The following is a 23252-nucleotide window of genomic DNA, read 5'->3' on the forward strand; positions in this document are numbered from 1 at the left end:
AAACAGTAAAAACTACAAATTTTGTCCGAAAACATTTACTTGCTTAGACTGACAGATACAGCCACAATGGAAATGACATGATTGCAGGAGCTCAATTTCAGAAGAAAAACATTCTTAAATAAACTGTAATGCGACTAGCCTAATGCAATAAAACTACAGTATAATTTAAATAAAGATTTGCACCAGTTGAACCAGAATAAGTTTCAGGGATCTTCATGACGTGTGACACCAGGGCAACTGCTCTGAAGTTGAGGCCAATGAGATGGACTTCTTGGTCAGGATGTCTTCCATAGTCCAGGATCCTGTCATCCGTGGCAGCACATGTCCTCAGAAGCCAGGGTTGACTGCATGGCTAAATGTGTGTTGTGTTCAGTGTATGAAAACGTTACACTTTTTAAACAAACTCCCATCTTTGAAGAAAATGCCGTTAAAAACATGTAGTTTGCACACCTAACCGCCATCACCACTAGGTGTCAGTGCTGCTGCTGTCATGCAACAAGAGTATGGCTGTGACGTCACATGTCAACACCACGCAAACTTTGGCAGCGGTAGCCAATCAGCGTCGAGTAGAAAGATGGCGTCGGTGAGGCACGTAGGAGTCAGAGCTGAACGTCTTGCCGTCCGTAAACACCGACGGTACGGACACCGCGAGGACTGATTAACCGGCGGGAGCTGACGTTTATCACTAAGGGAACTATTCTCCGGGTATTGGAGCGTCTACTCCGCTTTCCCGCTGGCTGTTTTCAGAGTCGCCGCTGCCTCGGGGAAGCTCATTAGCCTCAAGTTGGCTCCGCTAGCCCGTGCTAGCCGTGTAGCTTGATCGTTCATGAACCCACAGACAGCACAGTTAATACTGTCGTCTTTCGCACTGTTATAATTTATTTTCCACCTATGATCACGACCAAATATGCGGAAACTGTGTTAAAAACACTTGTAGCGGTGGAGGGTTAAAAAGGGACCAGTCTGGCATTGCGACATTGTTTGGCCAGTTGAGCCGGAGCCACTTGGCCATCATGTATTTCCTAACCGGCTGGCCACGGAGGCTGCTTTGTCCCTTGCGGAATGCGGAGGAGCCCTTCCACATCCAGCCCAGCTCCCAGCGGTTCTACTTCGCCCTACTTTCCGAGACGCAGCTCAGCATCTGGTTCAGTCGGGTAAGTATAAAGTAAAAGTCATGGCGCTCCAGCAATGTGCACGGGCTTCTTTGCTGTATATTTACATTAGTATCATATACGTGTAGTATTTACGTGGGATTTATAGGGTTGTTTTCAAGTTTACTGACTCAAATGTAAAGGCATCAAATTCTGCTTTATTATGTTTTTGCATCTCAATTGTCGTGGCCACTGATTTATTTTATGGTAATGGTTTTATTTCATTTGAACATGCATCAGATTACAATTGAGTGCATCCCATAATCAGTTCACAGTTCCACATGTCCAAAAGGAGTAGGAAGAAGCAAAGCTTATTAAATCCTACCCCTCCATCTGGTACTTTTACAATCAGTAATTGCTACATTTGTTCACTTCCTGCTTTCCATAATACAGTTTAAGGTTTTTTTAAATTTATTTTTTTATAATGCACCTCGTACTTCGATATGACCATGCAATGACATAATGTGTACCGTAGTAAGTGTCAATATAGTGATATATATATAGCACATCATGACTGGTTCAAGACTCTTCATCCTTGTATTTAGCAAACATCAACTGCTTGTATTGTTTCTTGAATTCGCTCATTTTGGTTTCAAATGTAAACGTATTTGCTTCAGTTACATTTGTTTTTGCACAATTGCGTGTTTCCAAGCAATTACACCCTAAATCAATCAAGTTGAATCTTAGTCCACATAAGGAATGTTTTAAGTTATGTCAAGACTCACAGGTAATCACGACATAAACAATTGTTGATAATCCATCCACCTACACCAACAATGCACGTTCACATCTACAGCAAATTTGGAATCTTCAAGTAGGCAAACATGCATGCTAGGAGGTACAGTACATGGAAGACCGGGAGAAGCTTCACAAGAGATGCTCCAACTGAGATTGAAAGCCTGAATAGGCTTGCTCATCGTTATTCCACCATGCTGCTCCTTTGTAACAAAAGCAAAATATTTGAAGCAGCCCTCAAGCGACAATAATAAACATTGTTGCTTGTATTATATGCTCATATGTTCTATTTATGTCCCGGTGCGGTTATCAAGCCACGTTTGTTGTTAGGCGACCTTTGAACCTGCTTAAGTAACTTTGGTATCTGTTGACTACTGCTAATAAATCTCTTTACAACAAAAACCAAAAGTAGTACAATTTGGAATTCCACCACCAGAACCTTCTGGACCAACAAACTTGCAGTTTGTAGAAACTGTTGATCAGCAAAGCTTGTGAATAGCAGCAGAACAGGATATTGCTCAGTACAATATAAGCACAACAGATTCAACGTAAATATCGTAAAACACTGCTACAGATTAAATATAAATATCATAAATACCTAAACACCATTCAAAGTGTGAGGATCTATACTTTGTTACATTATAATTCACAAATCTGTACACTTTTATGGCAGGTACCAATATTATGTTACTTAAAATATTGCAAGTAGTATTCTGTAAAACGTAGTAAGTAAAGTAATAAGTAAAAATGGGGGATACTATTAGTTAGAACATTGCCTCTGAGCGCATTGTTTATTGTAGCGAGTCGTTCAGTACCTTCAACAATGATCAGGGTCACTGTTTATTTCCTGAAGTTTCGCCACACACAGGATGTGTCGGTGTTTTGCTTCTCTGGCCTCACCAGCTATCAGTGAGGCGTCAAAAGTACAAAAAAAAAATCTTCTCTTTGGAACGCCTGCTCCTCTCCACAGATGTAACTGTGATCTGTGGAGATCTGTAAAATCCATTGTTGGATAATGTCGAGATTGATTGGGTCCACGAGATGAGACTTTAAAAGAAAATAAAAATCTAGGCAATTGTTGTGTAATATGAGTAGTTCCCCCTGCCTCTCTTGCCCCCCCCAACACCCCCCTCTTCTTTCATTTAAATATTAGTCAATGACAACACAACTTTTTAAAAAAACACACTTTTTAAATCAATCGTTTTATTATTAAGGTAGAGTCAAATATGGTGGTGGTAGTGTGATGGTCTGGGGCTGGTTTGCTGCTTTAAGACCTGGAAGACCTGCTGTGATGAATGGAACCATGAATTCTGCTGTCTACCAAAAAATCCAAAAGGAGAATGTCTGGGGATCTGTTGGTGACCTCAAGTTTAAACCAACTAGGGTTCTGTGGGCGTACAATGATCCACAACACACCAGAAAGTTACACTCTGGCCTAGAGTGGCCTGACCTAAATCCTATTGAGATGCTGTGGTATGTATTTAAATACATAATAATTTCCTGCTAGAAACCCCTCCAATGTGGCTGAATGACAACAATTCTGCAAAGATGAGTGGGCCAAAATTCTTCCACAGCGCTTTAAGAGACTCATGCAAGATATCACAAATGCTTGATTGCAGTTGTTGCTGCAAAGGGTTGCCCAAACAGTTATTAGGTTTAGGAGGCAATCACATTTTCATACCATTATATGCTTGTCAGTCTCCTAAAGATGTGTATCCGTCAGCCAACATCGCCAACTACTGTCCTGGCATGCACATTACAAACATTTCACCATAACAAACAACCGTTTTTACTTGAATTACTGTTCCCTTGTTTTTCGTTCCTGCTTTATAGTCACTGTCTTTCCCCCTCAAATCTTTTATTTCAATCTCCTTTAGTCCTGAACTCAAGCCAGCACCACAGGCTCAGCCCACAGTCAGTTCATTCAGGGTGTTATTACTAATCCATGTTGCACAGTAGCTTAGTCGTGTTCCATTCTCACACATGCAGCCATAAGGCGTACGATGTTTCTGCTCAAGAACTGCATTGGCTTCAAACAGTGCAACCTGTATAACTTTATTGTCGCACTGTATAATAAGAGTTAATCAGCTCTGCCCGTGCAGGTGACATTATAAAGTATTAATCATGCAGCACAGAAACCAAAGATGGAGCCGTATCGGCTTACAGTCTCATGTTATACAGCTGGAGATTTCTTTGCCCTTGGTCTGCAGAAAATCTGTTTTGCTTTGTTTAAAAGACATGAATGCTAAAGCTTGTCATTGGTAGAAATGGCACAATATCAAAATGATTGACATATTGACACATTCAATATGGTGGTGGGAGCGGACTGCAAGGCAGGGCATCAAGTTCACTGTGCAGGTGTTGCCTTCTAAATAGATTCCAGACATGACTTGTTTTCTTACTCCAGTTTGTACCAAATGACCCCTGAAATGTTCATATATTTATGTTTACAAGATTCTGCAATGTTTTTTATTCCATCCAGTCATGTATGTGTGACCTGCAGCCTATTTTAATGCAATTATTTTCTTTTTCTGCAGCCCAGTGTTTTGATTGTGAGCTACATTGAGTCTGCCAAGGCAGTCGCACAGTTTGGCTTCTACCAGAAGGCGGAATGGAAACCCGATGACTCCATGATCGCCGTGGCGGTAAGTGCACATGACAATGCTACATTATGTTTTGACTTGGAAGTCTTTATCCTATTTTATGCAGAGCAGTCAGTCCAAAAGAGCAACATGCAACGAATAAAAAGCAAAGAAGGACCGTCATAAATGTCCATCAAAACTCTCCATTGAGGCGTTTAACCTGCTGTTGGCTCATAAAAGCCTCTGTTTGAAAGTTCAGAGGCTTTTAACAGTGTTTCTTTGTCTGATCTTCACCACAGGTTCGGTTGGTTCTATTGTCTGGAATGTTCCATTGTTAAAAACTAGAATAAAGGTACCTCATTCTTAGTCATATTGATGCTGGAATTTAGACGGTTGAAAAGTGCTTTTCGTTGGCACTACAAAGGAACACACCTTTTTGTATGTCTGTACCTCTAATACTAATGAGCTGTTTGGCCACGCCCATCATTATATTATTCTATTATAGGGCAGGTCGTGCAGCAGACATACTGCAAAATATTTTTTTCCCCACATTGTTTCCGTGGCTCACTGGTGCTCAAGGAGATGGGGGGCGAAACCTCATTGTTCCTCACACACTCATTGTTCCAGCAGGACCCCAAAATGGCGTAACAGTTGTGGTAGCTGGTGAATGCGTACAGCAGGAGCCCTAATAGTTTGGGTTGATGACCCTTGATGCTTTGTGTGACCGCATCAATGACTTGTACTCCTTATCTACAGTACTACTCGTCTACTGATAATAACTATGTAGTGATGTAATACAAGGTAACAAACATGACCTCTGCAGAATTGCTGACAAAGATGAAATAATCAGGAAGGCAAATAAAATGCACCATATGTTGGAATTTGTGTAGTTGTTTTCAGTGGGCATGTTATCTCACTTGAATCAGTATGTGAGGTTGGCGGAGATGTTTTTCCATCTGCGGTTCTGTTTGGCGTTTTCATGCATCATCAGATTCATTCGGCCTAGATGTGCAGTGTGTTGTAAAACGCACTGCATTTTTATTTTTTTGCATACCAAACAAAACACATTATGGGGTGTTTAAAGGGGCAACAGTACACTCAGGTTCTTTATGCTCCATTGGAATGCCGCTCACGTTTTGTTGTTTGTACCTTAATCACATCGTATCTTGGCATCTTTTGGTGTCCTGCTCTGGGTGTGCCTCGTGCCCACCACTTTTTTTCTGTTTCCATACTTGTGGGCTAAAATACACACAAATGAATGTCGTGAATGCGTCTGAGGAAGAAGGTCAGGCCCAGTTCCAGCTGGGCTCAGCCAAAAACAACAGGCAGCAGCGGCGGCGGCGGGAGTTAAAAATACCAGGGAACGCTCGCCTTGCCTCACTATTATTCTGTGTATATATATCAGGGAACGCCCCAAGGTAATTCCAAGTTGCCACAAGCATTCAAGGATGGACGTATGGGATGGTTTTAGTGCTTGAAGGTCACTGAAGTCACTGTGCTCTCATGGAGCATGCTCATAGACAAAACTTGTATCTATTCCAAAGCTGATTCAGAAAAAGAATACAGCAGGGCCTCAAACATGTGGCCCGCGGGCCAAATGTGGCCCGCAGGACACTAGTTTGAGGCCCCCGCCTTGATATGAAAGTTTAATGTTAGTGCGGCCCATGCAAGTTTGATATGGATGCTGTATGGTATCATGTACCCAGAAAAAATTATTACGTTTGATTAATGTTCATGTTAAAGGTTAAATAACTGTTAATAGTTATCCTCCCTATCCGTGTGGAAGTGGTAAGTTTTTGGCTATTTAAGTTTAAAGGAAATAACTTGAAGGCTACCGTTTAGGTCGCTAGCTCTCTAGTTTGCGAGTTAGCATGTGTCTCAAGACCCTGCAGTTGCGCAATATGTTGTAAATAAAAAAAAGTATAACTGTGACTATAGTCGTGTTTTGTCAGGTCTACAGGGCTCTAATAATGCTTTGTTAATTTTAATCTGAAAAAACCATTTGTCTACCCACCAACTATATGTGGTTTCTTAAGTTTTTATTATTTGCCGTTTTATTATTATTATATTCATTTATTACTGATTGATTGATTTTCTTTTCTTGATTTGTTTATTTATTTTTCATCTTATTTTGTGCAGAAAAATAAAAATGAAGATATTTGAGAACAGTGGAATGTTTTATCAGAGCTTTTATTGTAGAAAATCGGAACCAAAGCACTGAAAAAGTTTGTATATTTTTCTGTTTTTAATAAATGCGGGTTTTTTTTTGGAAAACCTGATGCGGCCCAGCCTTGCCCAGACCCTAGCTCCAGTGGCCCCCAGGTAAATTGAGTTTGAGACCCCTGGACTACAGTGTTTCCCTTTGCGAACATTGTTGTTTAATTCAAAAGTGAACTCTTTTAGTCCTGGTGCTCCCGACCAGCTGTTTCACAGATGTTTGCCTCTTCACACCCTGTGAAGCCCCTAAGGCAAATGTAATCCCCCCCACAGAACCCCTTGCTAAGACTGCTCATATGGCCGTATTTGTATTGATTAATCCATATGTGAGCATATGTTTATGTGGTCGGGGTCAAGACGCGATGCACTACTCTTTTACATAGTAGCTTCACATCCGGTTTCTTGGCCCAAATGGTCCCTTCTATGTTATTATACAGTTATGCACAGGCACTATGGAACATTTTTTTCACTGAGGGTTTTTTCAGCAACCGAGAATTTGCCGTTTTCGCATACAGAGAAGCATGTATTATAGAATTTTTAGCCATGTATAGATTATAAATTAAATTGTTTAGTAATCAGTGATTCGTCAAAATCAACATCGGCAGCCACTGTCTCGCCTCCTGTTTGACTACTTGTCCCCCTTTTAAGAAAGTCTTCCTATAGTTCACTTAAGGGTATGACTTTGAACGTCCGCACAGGCATGCGCGTTGTTGACCTGCGGAGCCTGTTCAAACATGCAGAAGAGGACTCGGAGTGCCGTCACTTTTCTCTGCTGACTTGGCGGTTTGGCTGATTCTGCTGCTTGCAAGTCCCAAGTCGCTTCTGCATTTCACAGGATTAGGTCAACACTTAATGTGGCCTTGTCACATGGCATAAAAGCAAAGGAAGTTGAAGGTGCCTGGCATCTCGTGGGTTATTTTATAGATTTAAGAAAAGACTGTCGGACTCCCCTGTGTGTGTCCTGAAGGGTCCTCGGCAGACAATGACAAGCACTTCCTGTCTGAGTTTATCTGCATCTGTGACTACGCCAAGAAATGTCATCTCATGTCTGTTTTTGTAGTCAAGCACTTCCTGTCTGAGTTTATCTGCATCTGTGACTACGCCAAGAAATGTCATCTCATGTCTGTTTTTGTAGTTAGCTGACAAGGAACGTCCTTTGTGCCTTTGTGCCCCCTATAATCACTGTTACACACATTACCCAATATAATATATAATACATATAATAAGAAAATAAGACTGATACTCATACTTGTGTGTTTTAATAAATGCCTTTTGGACATTTTAGCTGGGGTATGGCCACAACAGAAGCTGGTCATATTATTATTATTATTATTATTATGATAATAATCACAAATATTATTATGATCTTATTATAGGTCATATTGTGAGGGAAATAATTTTCATTCATTTTCTACCGCTTTTCCTCACGAGGGTCGCAGGGGTTGCTGGAGCCTATCCCAGCAGTTTTCGGGCGAGAGGCGGGGTACACCCTGGACTGGTCGCCAGCCAATCACAGGGCACATATAGACAAACAACCATTGACACTCACATTCATACCTATGGACAATTTGGAGTCGCCAATTAACCTAGCATGTTTTTGGAATGTGGGAGGAAACCGGAGCACCCGGAGAAAACCCACGCATGCACGGGGAGAACATGCAAACTCCACACAGAGATGGCCGAGGGTGGAATTGAACCCTGGTCTCCTAGCTGTGAGGTCTGCGCGCTAACCACTTGACTGCCGTGCAGCCGGAAATAATTTTAATAAATCAATTTTTTTCCATAGTTAATTCATAATTAATTGCAATTAATCACAGATAGAATGAAGTTCGTAGCCAATTCTAAAAAAAACAGCACATTCCTGTTGTGTGTTTATAGGTCATATTTTTGCAAAGTATATATTGTATATCCAAATGCACAAATGTAACACGTGATTTTGGTCACAGTCAGCAGTTCTGTAACAGTCTTTCCGATAATAAAAATACAGAGATTGCTTTTTTTTTTTGGATGCTTCTCTGCATCGTGTCAGCCCCGTCACACTGTTGCCGTCTAATATTTTATGACTGAGAGGAAGCTCACAATGCAGCTTTTATATAATTCGTGAAAAGAACCACAAAACCACTTGCTGAGGGTTCGGTTTCTGCTTAGTTGACGTAATCGGGTCACAAAACAACCCTGTTGGTCGTACAATCACCTTTTCAGACCTCTGCTTGGCATGTCAGATAGTATTGTGAACTATGAAACAAAGTTTGATAGTCTTTGTACTGTAACTCACCACTTGCTTTGTAGGCCATTGATTGGTTCTGCAGAACCCACTTGGCTCTGGTCCTCTGGTACAAGCTTCTGGTTTTTATCTTGGCTGTGGTAACGTTCTGATCTTCTACCAACAAGTACTGTCATGCAGGAAATCGCTGGAAAAAAAAGCTATAAGTTCACCACTTCACGGAGGACAACTTTCTAACCAAACAAGCATCTTAAAATAAATCCCAAAGCTCTGCCAACTATTTTTTTTCCTTCAGTAAATGCTATTCAAACACTGGCTATTGCAGCGGTTGGAACTTAAGCTTTACAGATTTTTGCCACATTTGCTCTCAATGTGTATTTAAGACATCTATAGACAAATGTCATTTAAAGGCTATGTTTTGACATTATACAAAGTGGGTTTGTGAGTAGCCAGCACTTGAGTTTGTCCTCCTGTGTGTATCGTACACAGGATTTGTGCTATGCTGCATGTTATCAGTCATAACTGAAGATGCGTGTGACATACCTCTAAAATCAAACTTCCACATGGCCCCCATGTTTATAGTTTTTAGACTGAAGAAGCACCTTGAAACAATGATTGACTTTTTCTACAATAAGAAGAAAGTAAAATGTCTTCAGGTTTGTGTTTGCGTTTTCCCCAGACTGCCAAAGGCTACATTCTACTGTTCTCCGTGCTGGGCGGCGGGGATGACAAGTACCTCTATGAGCCGGTCTACCCAAAGTAAGTGCAATCATTGTTTGACATTCCTAAATGACACACTAGCAGACAGATGTGGGCACGTCAGGACATATCTGTTCTTGCGTGTTATTCTTATCATATGTGTTTGAACAGGGGGAGCCCTCGCGTGAAGGTAACCCCGGGTTATAAGGAGGAGCAGTGTGCCCCCGCTTTGTCACTCGAGATAAAGAAGCCTGTTGATCTGGAGGCCCCCATCACCAGGTAGGTTGCTGACTTTTTTTTTTTATGTAATCACTGACCTTATCTATGAATCTTTGTTGCGTCTGTTCCATTCGACACACGAGTCTAGTGATCTAGCTGTTGATCGATCTGATATGTTGTAGTATTAGAATAGACCAGGACTAGACAAAGATCCTTTATGGCACACAATGCCACTCCCACAGACCGATACTGGGACCGCAGGACCCCCTGCTATATATGCAAGTTGTGCACCACAATGAAACATTATTGAATAGACACATTTGTGTACTACTAAGTGTTTTTAATCCAGAAAAAAAATGCTCAGTGGTCAAACAATAATTTGTGAAGCAAAGGTGAGAAAAATACACAGAGAAATGGAAGCGCTAGATTTTGTAGCCTGTGCAAAATCAGCACTTGATATTGGATCTAATCGGTGGTGTTTCATTGTGACCACTTCAAATTGTCACAGCAATGTGATTCACTCACCTGTGCCATCATTTGATTTGCTGCCGCTAATAAAATACTTGTTTAGGAGGCACTGTTTCATCACCTTTTGCTGTTTTCCTTCAGAAGTTCTTGAAGAATTAGACCACGTTGGCAGGGACGCCATGATAGATGTTTTCCTAGTCAAACAATCGCTGATTCGTTGATCGCGAACAAGAACGGGTGTGGGTAAAACGCGGACTGCGGACCGCGGTCTAAATAAACGATTCTGATCGGTCCATTTAAGATTTGCAAGGATTGCTTTGCAAATTACCACCGGAATTACGCAGTCCGTGTTTTACCAACACCCAACAAGAACCGCTTTTAAAAAAAAAACTCTTGGCAGTATGCATGCCAAAGTGCACTTGCCCGACGGGAATATCACTGATTGGATTTACTTGCCCGAATTTTGTTTTAACTTGCCCCGGGCCATCGGTACATCGTTATTGTCGAGCCCTGATGTTGAAGGAGCGCTCTGCTTTTTTTAAAGGCCGAGTTTTGAACTGAACTCACCGGCTTCCGGTCCGTGCGGCGCCAGTTCAAGATCCCCGCACTAGACTGTATGCCGCATGCTCATGCAGTGTTTCTCCATCCTGTGTGGTGAACGCATTAACAAAGCAACCCTGATCTGTAGTTAAGCATGCACCAGCAGGGTTACTGATTAAAAACACAGGCATCTGTTCCGTCGGATGAGAAGAAAGCAGCTTGTGGCTATTTTGTCAACGTTCGTCTTGTTAATTTGTAATCGTAGCAGCCCACACTCCAAATCACGTGACCTGACACATAGAGTCCACATAAATGTACAAATGCAATGCTTGCCTTTTCATTACATCCTCTTTATTTGCTGACAAGAGAACTGTCACTTCATATCCTCCTGCAGCTATGTTTCTTACATTGTATCTGTCCCGTCACCCATTGTGTTCGTCTCCAACGTCTCATCATCCGCCCTCTTCATTTGACAGCCGTTATATAGCCCAGCCATTGTCCAAGGGGGACAGCTTGCTTGCGTGGGTGTTGAGCGGGAGTGTAAGTTTATTTTTTCACATTTCAACCGAGAGAATTCACCTCCCCTGCACAGTTCTCTTGGCCCTGATGTGTTATCTTTAGCTGTAATTCCCAATGAACAATGAACTCCTGTACTCTTGCACACTGTAATCTTTAGTGTAGAATATACATTATACATATGTCATCCCTGTTAATCAGCATTTCTTCTTCACGCTTCTTCACTAGTCTACAGTCCCTCCAAGAGGAGCTGCTGGTGTGCACCGCAGACGGCTACCTCCACGTGCTGCACTGGGACGGGCTCGGCGGAAATGGCCGCAAGGCCATCTGCCTCACCACCATCCCCTTCTCTCTAGACCTCCAGTCTGCTCGAGGCGAGACCAACTGCACAGATTTAAATCTCGTTGTGCTAAAGATGTTATCTCATTATCCCGAATGTTGTATATGTGTAGGTGGACCATCTCTGGACCTGGAAGGTGTTCATATCCGCTGCATGGAGTACTGTGAGACCCTGGACGGCTTTGCTGCGGTACTGAGTGACGGACGTCTGGGATTCATCACACCCCTAAGCAGCACCATCACTGCGGATGTAAGAATGCTGGTACACAAAGCCTGTTTGTGTTGACATGCACACGTTATAGCTAAGAATGCATGATGAGGCTCAATGAGACAGCAGTGCTCATGCAGTCAGTACATAACTTCATAACAGGAACATGATCAGAGGCCTATTTTAACTGCCGACATATTTTTCTGTCGTGACATGTTGACAGAAACTAATGCGAGTCCCTGTTCAGGGCAAAGTACGCTTCAAAATGAAAGCATGGACCAGGATTCTACCACAGCAAGTAACAAAATGCACCCATTTTATTTAGTTGTTTTTTGTTTTTTTTTTAGAATTGCACATGTATACAAGTATAAGTATTTGAGTATGAAATACCATATAAAAACAGGCAAATCAAAATAACAATTTGTACACATGGAGGCAAAATCTAATATGTCTGTGGCGAACGTCCCAAAGCAGTGGCTTTTACGGTTTTGGTTTTGAAAACCACTTATGTCAACATGAGTCAGCCAGTTTCACTGTGGCAGGCACCCTTTTTTTAGCTTTAATTGCAGACACAATTGTTTTTGATCTAATGTCTCTGATGCAGCCATATTCCCTGACAATATGTGTGTGCACGCAGTAGTAGCTGTTGGAAAAATATTTAGGAATGTTAAACAGGTAAAAAGCAAACGTTCAAGGAAGAAGTGGGTGTCATAAACCTCTGATTCGGTTGTGTTTTTGTACAATTATAAATAATCCATTCCTCGGCCATTATGACACATTTATTAACTTCACAGACCATTTTTACATTCTTACCTCTCATGCAAGTGTAAAAAGAAGTGAAGCAGGGAAAACGACTGACCATTTTTCCAGTCATGGAAAACATGGGAAATTAGGAAAAAAGGTCAAATGTCCTGGAAACTTATGCTGGAAAATGATTAATACTGTGGGCAAAAGTTAAAAGTTCCATGCATGCATGTCTGTCACCTTCTGCATCTTCTGGGTAACATTTTCTTAAAGCCTTGATCTGGCACAGTGCCCCACATGACGCCACTAGCCAATCAAATTAGCATTTTCGCTTAGAGCAGTTGTGCATCTCAGTGCTTCCAATTGACTTTGACTTTTCAGACCCCAAAAGGTGTCGCTAATATTGCTGTGCAAGTGTGAGGCTTTTCCCTCCCGTGGCCACAGGGTCCTCTCTGTCATCCATTGAGTGACAGGCGGAGGAGAGTTATAATGGGTATGTCTGTTACTGACTTTGCTGTATGCAATGAGATGCAACATATCTGATTCCAGTAGAGCGGGAGCTTGAACTCTTAAACTCTTTAGACTTAAACTCATTAATTTCCAATAAAAGAAGTTGTCAGCAGAGTGTGATGCGTGTGATTCCCACTGATAGCATAAATCAGTGCTTCTGAAATAGTAGGCGGGGGCATGAGAAGCAGGGAGGACTTTCAATATTAGCACAGACATGTATGAAGTTGTCTTACTCTGCATGCAATTTCAGCTCCAAAAGACACAGGACAGGGAAGTAGCCAGCGAACTTGTTCATTCATTCATTCATTCATTTTCTACCGCTTATCCTCACGAGAGTCGCAGGGGTGCTGGAGCCTATCCCAGCTGTCTTTGGGCGAGAGGCGAGGTACACCCTGGACTGGTGGCCAGCCAATCACAGGGCACATATAGACAAACAACCATTCACACTCACATTCATACCTATGGACAATTTGGAGTCACCAATTAAGCTTTTGGAATGTGGGAGGAAACCGGAGTACCCGGAGAAAACCCACGCATGCACGGGCAGAACATGCAAACTCCACACAGAGATGGCCGAGGGTGAAATTGAACCCTGGTCCCCGAGCTGTGAGGTCTGCGCGCTAACCACTCGACCACCGTGCAGCCCCCAGCGAACTTGTAATTCGTGTAAACACAGCATCACAAGGAAGCTCAGCATTTTTATCAAGTCAAGCTGTGTTTGAAACAGAAATGATCAAGTCATTTCCAGCTCTGATATCACAGCAATTTCTGGAGAGATGTTCCGTGACTGGGCACCCCGCAAAGAACAAAATCAGGATGCTAGAAGAGAAAAGACAACGGAGAGCGAAGGAAAGCTCAAAGTCATAGAGCGAAATGCTCACTCAGGATTTATTTCCCCAAAGAAAATTGGAGTATGTAGTGTTTTGAAGTATGTGGGATATTATTGTATAGCAGCCATAGCTAAATTCCTTCCTGCAAAAGTAACTAGGAAGGAAATGCTTTGGTGGTAATTAGTATGTCTGTATGTCATATCCAACACTGTGAGCCCAAACCTAAAACAATACAATTCTCAATACGGAGGTGCAGGGGGGGCCTGATACCCCTGTCTGACATTACTGCTCGACCTTGGCGGAGGTCTGCGCTTGTTAGAAAACTCTGTCCTCTCCAGATTCCCCTCTTAAGTCAACTCTTAATCGCATATTTGTTGCGAGACACTAACTTCCTGTTTGTCATTCATCTCAATGTTCCATCCACCCCTCAATAACCACTCTCGTTTTATTTAATTCCTAAATCCAAACTCCTTTATGTCCAGCAGCTGCAAGGCGTGTGGGCCGCAGATGTGAGCGACGGCACCTGCGTGGCTGTCAACAACAAATACAGAGTGATGGCATTTGGATGTGCCAGGTAAGGCGGTCGTTTGTGTGCATCACAATGCAGTGTTGGAACTTGTCTGCTCGTGTGCCACAGAGGGGGATTGTTGAGCGTGCAGTATGTGTCCAGTGTGTGTCAGCCTATGTTTGCCCAGGCTCCCTAGCGTGTGCTTGTCAGAAATGTCTCGCTGCACTGGACATCTGCCAGTTGGACAGGCATCTCTCCCTCTCTCGCTCCCTCTGTTATACTGTACTCTTTGTGTGTCCCGTTATTGTCTGCACATACAGTATGACTTATTTTCATATATCAAAATCATCAAAATGTGGACTAATCCAGCCTCCCTTTACAGCGGCTCAGTGCTGGTCTACATGATTGACACCGCAACAGGATCTATGCAGCTCTCCCACAAGCTGGAGCTCACCCCAAAACACTACCCAGGTATCCACTAGTCTCATTTCTTTCTCTCCAACACCTCCTCAGCAGTCCTATCATGACACAGCTTCCCCTAGTGGAGCTTAGAACATGTTTCAATTTTAACCCATTAAACGTTGCATATTCTTCTACAGCAGGGGTCTCAAACTCAATTTACTTGGGGGCCACTGGAGCTGGGGTCTGGGTGAGACTGGGCTGCATCAGGTTTTCCAAAAAAACCCAAAAAACGCATTAATTAAAAACAAGAAAATTTAAAAAACTTTGGTTTGGTTCCAATTTTCTACAAGAAAAGCTCTGATAAAACATTCCACTGTTCTCAAATATCTTACTTTTTATTTTTCTTCACAAAATAAGATGAAAAATAAATAAACAAATCAAGAATAAAGAAAATCAATCAATCAGTAATAAATAAATAATAATAACAATAAAAAAAATGGCAAATAAGAAACCACATATAGTTGGTGGGTAGATAAATTATTTTTTTCAGATTAATATTAACAAAGCATTATTAGAGCCCTGTAGACATGACAAAACACGACTATAGTCACATTTATACTCTTTTTTTTATTTACAACATATTGCGCAACTGCAGGGTCTTGAGACACATGCTAACTCGCAAACTAGAGAGCTAGCGACCTAAACGGTAGCCTTCAAGTTATTTCCTTTTAAACTTAAATAGCCAAAAACTTACCACTTCCACATGGATAGGGAGGATAACTATTAACAGTTATTTAACCTTTAACATGAACATTAATCAAACGTAATAATTTTTTCTGGGTACATGATACCATACAGCATCCATATCAAACTTGCACGGTCCGCACTAACATTAAACTTTCATATTAAGGCGGGGGCCACATTTGGCCCGCGGGCCGCGTGTTTGAGACCCCTGTTCTACAGTATTTTTTTTTTTAACCAATTTTATTTTTTATTTTTATATCTATCTTAACTTCTTCCCATAGACATCTACAACAAGACGGGTCCAGTCAAGCTCATCTGCTGGTCTCCTGACTATAGTGTTGCCATGGTTACGTGGGAGTGTGGCGGCCTGTCGCTGTGGAGCGTCTTCGGAGCTCAGCTCATCTGCACTCTCGGAGAAGACTTTGCGTGCGTGGACGTACCTGAACACAAACACGCACAGACACTTCCAGCATAGCTACTTCTTCTTAGACTTGTTTGGCAGTCAGGCATTTTGTAATGCAGATTATTGCCCCCTTTAAGGACAGGAGTGGAACATTGTTGATTGCTCGGTTTTCTCGTTCAGGTATCGCTCTGATGGCACCAAGAAGGATCCCCTTAAAATCAGCTCTATGGTTTGTACCTTTTGGCCATTTGTTTATATAGTAGTGTATTTGGATTCTTTAGCGTACTGAAAAATGCCTATGGTGCAGAGTTGGGGTGCAGAGGGCTACCACCTGTGGGTGCTGCCCACCAAAAGCGTAAAGAGGAAGCAACAGGAGCAGCAGCAGCAGCAGCAGCAGCAAGAGGAGGAGACTGTGTCACCCCCCCAATTCCCCATGCAGGCCGGGATCCTGCAATTTCACTTCATCAAGAGCGCCCTCACCGTCAATCCCTGCACGGTAAGCCAGCAACGCATGATGCATTCGCTGTCCAGTCAAGACATAACCGGTTCTTTCTGCACAGAGTAACCAGGAGCAGGTGTTGCTGCACGGCGAGGACCGCCTTTACTTGACCTGTGGCGACCCTGCACAGGCACACGGCAGCTCTGAGACCCAGCAGCAACAGCACACACGCTTGCACCCGCATGACGGCAGCCCATCGCACCACCACCATCATCATCATCACCACCACCACCACCCCAACTCTCCCCTTTCCCAGGGACTCAGCACTTTACTAGGCCACAAGCACTGGCATGTGGTCCAGGTAAGTTATTCAGTGACGTTCCGTCTCTTGTCAGCATTCATTGTTATTAATTGTATGTTTTTCACTATACACTATACTATAGATCCATAGCACATACCTAGAGAGCAACTGGCCTATACGGGTAAGGCACTGTACCTTAAGTAGTGGGTAATACAGCCTTCATTTGCTTTATGCTATGGTGATTTTTTTGTGTGCAGTTTGCAGCCATCGACACAACTGGGCAGTGCATGGCCGTCGCAGGGCGACGAGGCTTTGCACACTACTCTTTGTTCACAAGGAAGTGGAAACTCTTTGGGAACATTACTCAGGTACGTCAAGGAGTGCAGATATTTGGAATATACAGCATCTGTCAAAACGTTTTTATTAGTAGTAGTCAGAGTACAGCTTGTATAACAGTATCAAAACACAACAAGATCATTTTAACTAGTCAGCCAGGTGGTGGTAGTGTCACATTCCAGGGCTGCATGAGTGCTGTCCACACTGGGGGTTTGCAGTTAATTAAGTGGAAACGTAAATTCTGAACATGTACTGATGTTGTCAAACGTGGGAAGCTGGTGTCCAAGGAACCCAAACACACCCCCAAGATGACAAGTACCTTGCTGAGGCCTCAAACTAGTGACCTGCGGGCCACATTTGCGTGTTTATACATGCTGTAATAAAAATGCTTGCTGGAAGCTCAGAAATATAATCCATAGTCTGTTTGATTCCCCCAAAGGAGCAGAACATGACTGTGACAGGCGGTCTGGCTTGGTGGAATGACTTTGTGGTGGTGGCCTGTTATAACTTCACAGACCAGCAAGAGCAGGTGAGACCTTATTCTCCCATCTGCTTTGAGGTGTTGTGGTTTCACCATAGCGATTTTGTACCCCACTTAGCTGAGGCTATATCAGCGCTCATCCAACCTGGACAACGCTTTCGCCTCAGTCACCAAGCTGCACTCCGACACGCTACTCCTCAACGTTTTCCGAGACATGGTCATCCTGTTCAGAGCCGACTGCTCCATCTGCCTCTATAGCATAGAGAGAAGGAACGATGGGTAAGAGATGTGTCCCAGTACTTTTGTTTTGGCCATGTGACTTATGTTATATTAACTCTTATTTCATGTTCTAGTCCAAAACCGACTGTAAGTGTAGAGATGCTGCAGGAAGTCTCCATGTCCCGCTACATCCCTCACCCTGGTTTGGTGGTCTCAGTAACCCTCACATCAGTACGCACGGAGACCGGGATCACGTTGAAAGCCCCGCAGCAGGTAAGTTATTCCAGAAAAAAACACCCCAGATATTGAAATGTAGCCGTACCTTGGTCATTTGTGTTGGTCCACCTCAGGCCTGCATGGCGGAGAGCATCATGTTGAATCTGGCTGGTCAGTTAATAATGCTACAGAGGGACCGTTCAGGACCGCAGGTACGAGAGAAGGAGACACCTGCCAACAACAAGAAGCTGGTAAGACAGTTGCCCGGTGTGGTACATTGTGGTCATCAACCACAAGCTCACCGTCGCTGACTCACTGATCCCTCCGTCTTTCTGTCCTAGCTACCATTTTGCCCCCCAGTGGTCCTCGCTCAGTGTGTGGAGAACGTCTGGACCACCTGCCGCTCAGACAGAAAGAAGCGCCACCTCCTGGAGGCCCTGTGGCTCTCCTGCGGCGAAGCGGGCATGAAGGTGTGGATGCCGCTCTTCCCCCGTGACCACCGCAAGCCCCACTCCTTCCTATCCCGACGCATCATGTTGCCCTTCCACATCAACATCTACCCTCTGGCCGTGCTGTTTGAGGATGCCTTGGTGCTCGGCGCCACCAACGAGACAGTGTTGTATGACGGGCTGCAGGGCTCCTCTGAGCCACTGGAGGCGCTGTTTCCTTTCTGCACTGTAGAGAGGACCTCACAGATCTACCTCCATCACATCTTGAGGCAGCTGCTTGTTCGTAACCTGGGGGAACAGGTAAGTTCAGGCTTAAATAAAAGCACTTTATGCCAAGGATGAAACATATTTTCAAATTTACTTACCAGAAATTTTTAAATTATAGCTAGGGAGTTTATTTTTTTTAATCACAAATGGTGGGGTGTGAATTGGAAGGCAACAATTGGAGAGAGGGTATTCAAATCTGAATCCCGTCCCTACAGGCTTTGATGCTGGCCCAGTCGTGCGCCTCCCTCCCTTACTTCCCTCACGTCATGGAGCTCATGGTCCACGTGGTCCTGGAGGAGGAGGCAACCTCTCGGGAGCCCATCCCCGATCCTCTGCTACCCACCGTAGCCAAGTTCATCACAGAGTTCCCGCTCTTCCTCCAGACCATTGTGCACTGCGCCCGCAAGACGGAGTACGCTCTGTGGAACTACCTGTTTGCCGCCGTGGGGAACCCCAAGGATCTGTTCGAAGAGTGCCTCATGGCTCAAGATCTGGACACTGCGGCTTCCTACTTGATCATCCTGCAGGTATGGCGCCTGTGAATGCTAGCAAACAATATTCTTAACTGACTCGAATTTTTCCACCTGTGAAGAACATGGAGGTTCCGGCCGTGAGCAGACAGCATGCCACGCTGCTCTTCAACACGGCGCTTGAGCAGGGCAAGTGGGACCTCTGTCGTCACATGATCCGCTTCCTCAAGGCCATTGGCTCAGGGGAGATGGAGACTCCGCCCCCTACACCCACCACACAGGTATGTCCAAGTGCACAATGTGGAATATGAGAACTGACTATATGCTGACTATATTGATGATGTAAAGGTGACTATATGGGTATTAATTCATTTAGAAGATGGTAAACAGGTTTTCTATGCTGCAACCAATTCACCATGATAAACAAGGGACTACTGTAAAGGTGTTCCTGTTTGTTTGCTCTAAAGGAGCCCAGCTCAACCAGCGGATTTGAGTTCTTCCGGAATCGCAGCATCAGTTTGTCTCAGTCAGCAGATTCCGTCACCGTGGGTAAATTCAACCTACAGAAGACCTTCAGCATGCCCACTGGACCTTCAAGTAAAGGGTATGAAGATCGCATATGATACTATTTTTTTACCGGTTTTAACACGAACATAACAATGGGAGCTACAATGCTAACATTGCACTCACATTTTAGTAAGGTAGGGCTGCACGGCGGTCGAGTGGTTAGAGCGCAGACCTCACAGCTAGGAGTCTGTAACTGATTTTAAGATATTTCAAGACACAGTATGAAGCACAGCCTGCTTTAAAAAAAAATATATATTTTTAGAGGGTAACAAAGCAGGCTTCGCTACACATCTTAAAATAAACTAAATAAAATGTCTCTAATGTATATGTTACTCTAAACAAGGAATCATTTCAGTGTTCTTTCTGTTTTGCTTCCTGCCAGGCGTGACGGCGAATGTGCAGAGAACATGTACATCGACATGATGCTCTGGCGCCACGCACGCCACCTCCTGGAGCAGGTCCGCCTCCGAGACTTAGGATGCTTCTCTGCACAACTGGGATTCGAGCTTATTAGTTGGTTGTGCCGCGAGAGGAACCGTGTAGCCCGTGTGGACGATTACGTCCTGGCCCTGAAGAGACTCCACAAGGACTTCCTGTGGCCATTCCCTGTTATTCCCGTGGGGAACCTCAGCTCGCCGCTGAAGAACGGACGCTGCCCTCCTGGTGAGGAACACAGGCATTCCATTCTGACGCCATTCGAAAACAGCATTTGCCGACATTTTGTTTTGCGCTTCTCAGTCCTGAGCACACGGCTTCTAAAATCCCAGTCCGCTGACAGCCTGCTGAACATGGACACGGCACCACCGCCAGTGGCTCCCACCAATCGCACCTGGATGGATGGCCTCAGCCAGACGAGCAAAGACATGGACGCCGCCTCGTCCGCTAACTCCACCCGACACTCCCCGCAAACGTACGACGCCTTCCTGTCGCTTCTCACCAACAAAGGTTAGTAGACTCCACTGGAATGTCTCTCATTGGCTCTCCACCAAGGCTACATCGTTAATCATATTGAAATAAATAGTATATATAAACGGAGCATCAGTTACTTTATAGTATACTTTATACTGGTTATGTTTTAACTTTTATGACAGTTACTTTGTACGTACATCCTAACCATCGTTCTGCTCCAAGGCCTTTCCTAAACGATTTTGTCCCCCTCCCTAGTGGAGGAGTACAGCATCGGCTCAGCCACAGACTTAACAGAGAGCAGCTCGGTGGTGGACGGCGACTGGACGATGGTGGACGAGAACACATCCACGCTGAGTCTGAGCCAGGCCGAGCTGGAGCACATCTCCATGGAACTGGCCAACAAAGGGCCGCACAAGTCGCAGGTGCAGCTCAGGTAACGAGAGGCGCAAGATGGCCGCCGGCCCGTCACAAAGGAACTAAAAGTGTTTAATTGACGCTCCTGTGCTGCCTTCAGGTACCTGCTGCACGTCTTTATGGAGGCGGGCTGCCTGGAGTGGTGTATTGTCATCGGTTTGATCCTACGAGATGCAAACGTCATCAAGCAGGTAGTTGGTCTCCTCGACAGCCCGGAAGTTCCTGCAGAAACCGCGCAGAGCATACGAAGCGGCCTATTGGCCGTCGACACATGGGCCTCCACTGACTGGTGAGTACTAATCAATTAGTTGGTTAATTGGATTGGTTGTTAGGAATTTTGTTACTTAGTGTTAGTAGTATTGACAAGACTGTCTTGAGGCAATCAAGGTCAAATATAATATGGTGCCGGCAACAACCAGCAGAGGGTGCTAAAACACAACTGGTAGTTTAAGTACTTAGTTGTATTGCATTATTGTCCATCATTGGTGGGGGAAAAAACTTTAAAAAAAACACAGAAGGAAGTGCACTACATCACCTAAATAAATAAAATATATAATATATATATAAATATATAATAAACTATTTCTAATGTATTTTTAATTACTAATACATTTCCCCCCCAGCCTGGGCTACAAACCCTTCCTGAGCCTCATCCAGCCGCATCTACAGCAGCTGATGATGGCCGCCTCCATGGCGTCCGAGCAGGTGCAGCCCGAAGCCTTCCAGCCTTCCGCCTGCCAGAGCTCTAAGCTCGGCGTCGTGGAGGGAGGCTCAGGGGGTGCCACTTTGGCTCGACCCGAGGACGGGAGGTGCGTCGCCGCTCCGCTGGGACTTCTGGCGCTCCCTTCTCTGGAGCCCACCGGCGGGTTTTCAAGGACAGCTCCCACAGAGGACTTCCGGGCCCCCAGTCAGACAGAGGAACGGGGGGAGGAAGAAGGGACCTATGACTGCACCTTATCTTGAACCACCCCGACGCCTGGAAGCCTTGACCGGATGCTCACCTGGGAACCTGAAAATACACTTTGTGTGTGTGTGTGTGTGTGTGTGTGTGTGTGTGTCCACCTTGGTATTTTGGAGTTGACATTTCGACGTGACCTCATAAGGAAAATGCTGGGTGTGTTTGTGTGCTTGATGTTCCAACTTTTGTAGACATTTTGAGTAGTGCACACAAGGAAAATGCTACGTCTTTGTGAGGCAACTTTTGATGTCCCACCTTTTGTGAGGCCATTTTTCTTTGTGTAGACATTTTTTGCATGGACATTTTGACTGTTCCACACAAGAAAATGCTACAACTGTGTGTGTGCACGCACGTGTGGGTATTCTTCTATTTGGCAACTTTTGACATCTAGCCGTTTTGGGTTGTCCACTCAAACGAAAAGTGTGTGTGTGCACATACGCTTGTCTTTGGCGTCCAAAATATGTGAGGTCATATTTTTGTGAGGACCTTTTTAGGGTTGGGGACAATTTTTGTATTGGCTTGTCCAGACATGGAAAATTCAGTGTGTGTGTGTGTGTGTGTGTGTGTGTGTGTGTGTGTGTGTGTGTGTGCGGAGGTTCTTCCTCCACTCAGTATTACATCCACTCTGCTTTCAATAGGAGGAGGAATTTCAGTCTTGATGGCTCGTCTATTTTTTTAAGGACAACAAAAAAAGAGTGCCGTTAACATCTTTATTTCCCTCGGACTTTGTACTTTTTGGACAAGAAAAAAAAACGGAGTGCGGTGAGGAGGCGTTTGATACTTTCATACCTCATATGGTTTTAAACATACTATTTTTTCAATGATGCAATAGGACTATTTTTCTACACTAGCAAATCATGTTATGGATTCTAAAGAAACAAGATTTCTACAACTTCATTTCCCACAATGCATTGCTGGATTGCTTGTTTTTTTTTTACCACATTGTATTGAGCATGCAATGACTGTTATTGTAATGGTCAACATTATTATTATTATTAGGGTTATTTATTGGAATTATAGCATCATTCACAATCCATTAGCTTGTTTTTATGACCCATGACACACTTTTATTTGGGGAAAAAAAAGTTCATCCAGGTGGTATAAACGTCAGTATTATCTTGTGCAATGTAATGAAATGTTACTCAGCTTTAGTTTGTCTTTTTTCTGCCAACCCCTTTGTTGTTGTT

General features: G+C 43.9%; 1 protein-coding gene across 2 annotated transcripts; it reads left to right on the plus strand.

The window, feature by feature from the left end:
* Window positions 1-544: 544 nt before the first annotated feature.
* Window positions 545-22666, plus strand: ric1 (RIC1 homolog, RAB6A GEF complex partner 1). 2 transcript variants are annotated; one of them, XM_058064286.1, is made up of 27 exons: window positions 545-1154; window positions 4424-4531; window positions 9589-9668; window positions 9780-9887; window positions 11580-11725; window positions 11804-11940; window positions 14465-14556; window positions 14873-14961; window positions 15918-16062; window positions 16220-16268; window positions 16347-16535; window positions 16600-16839; window positions 16922-16960; window positions 17037-17147; window positions 17555-17644; window positions 17715-17875; window positions 17950-18088; window positions 18166-18282; window positions 18373-18780; window positions 18963-19274; window positions 19340-19498; window positions 19685-19821; window positions 20167-20447; window positions 20523-20729; window positions 20949-21126; window positions 21208-21396; window positions 21731-22666. In XM_058064286.1, exons 1-27 carry the CDS (start codon window positions 1014-1016, stop codon window positions 22068-22070), a joined length of 4392 nt encoding a protein of 1463 aa, XP_057920269.1. In that variant the 5' UTR covers window positions 545-1013; the 3' UTR covers window positions 22071-22666. The 2 variants fall into 2 exon arrangements, with proteins under 2 accessions (XP_057920269.1, XP_057920270.1); XM_058064287.1 differs by having other exon boundaries at window positions 14468-14556.
* The last annotated feature ends 586 nt before the right edge of the window (window positions 22667-23252 follow it).

This window comes from Doryrhamphus excisus, chromosome 2, assembly GCF_030265055.1.
Source record: "Doryrhamphus excisus isolate RoL2022-K1 chromosome 2, RoL_Dexc_1.0, whole genome shotgun sequence".
In the NCBI taxonomy this organism is placed as follows: domain Eukaryota; kingdom Metazoa; phylum Chordata; class Actinopteri; order Syngnathiformes; family Syngnathidae; genus Doryrhamphus; species Doryrhamphus excisus.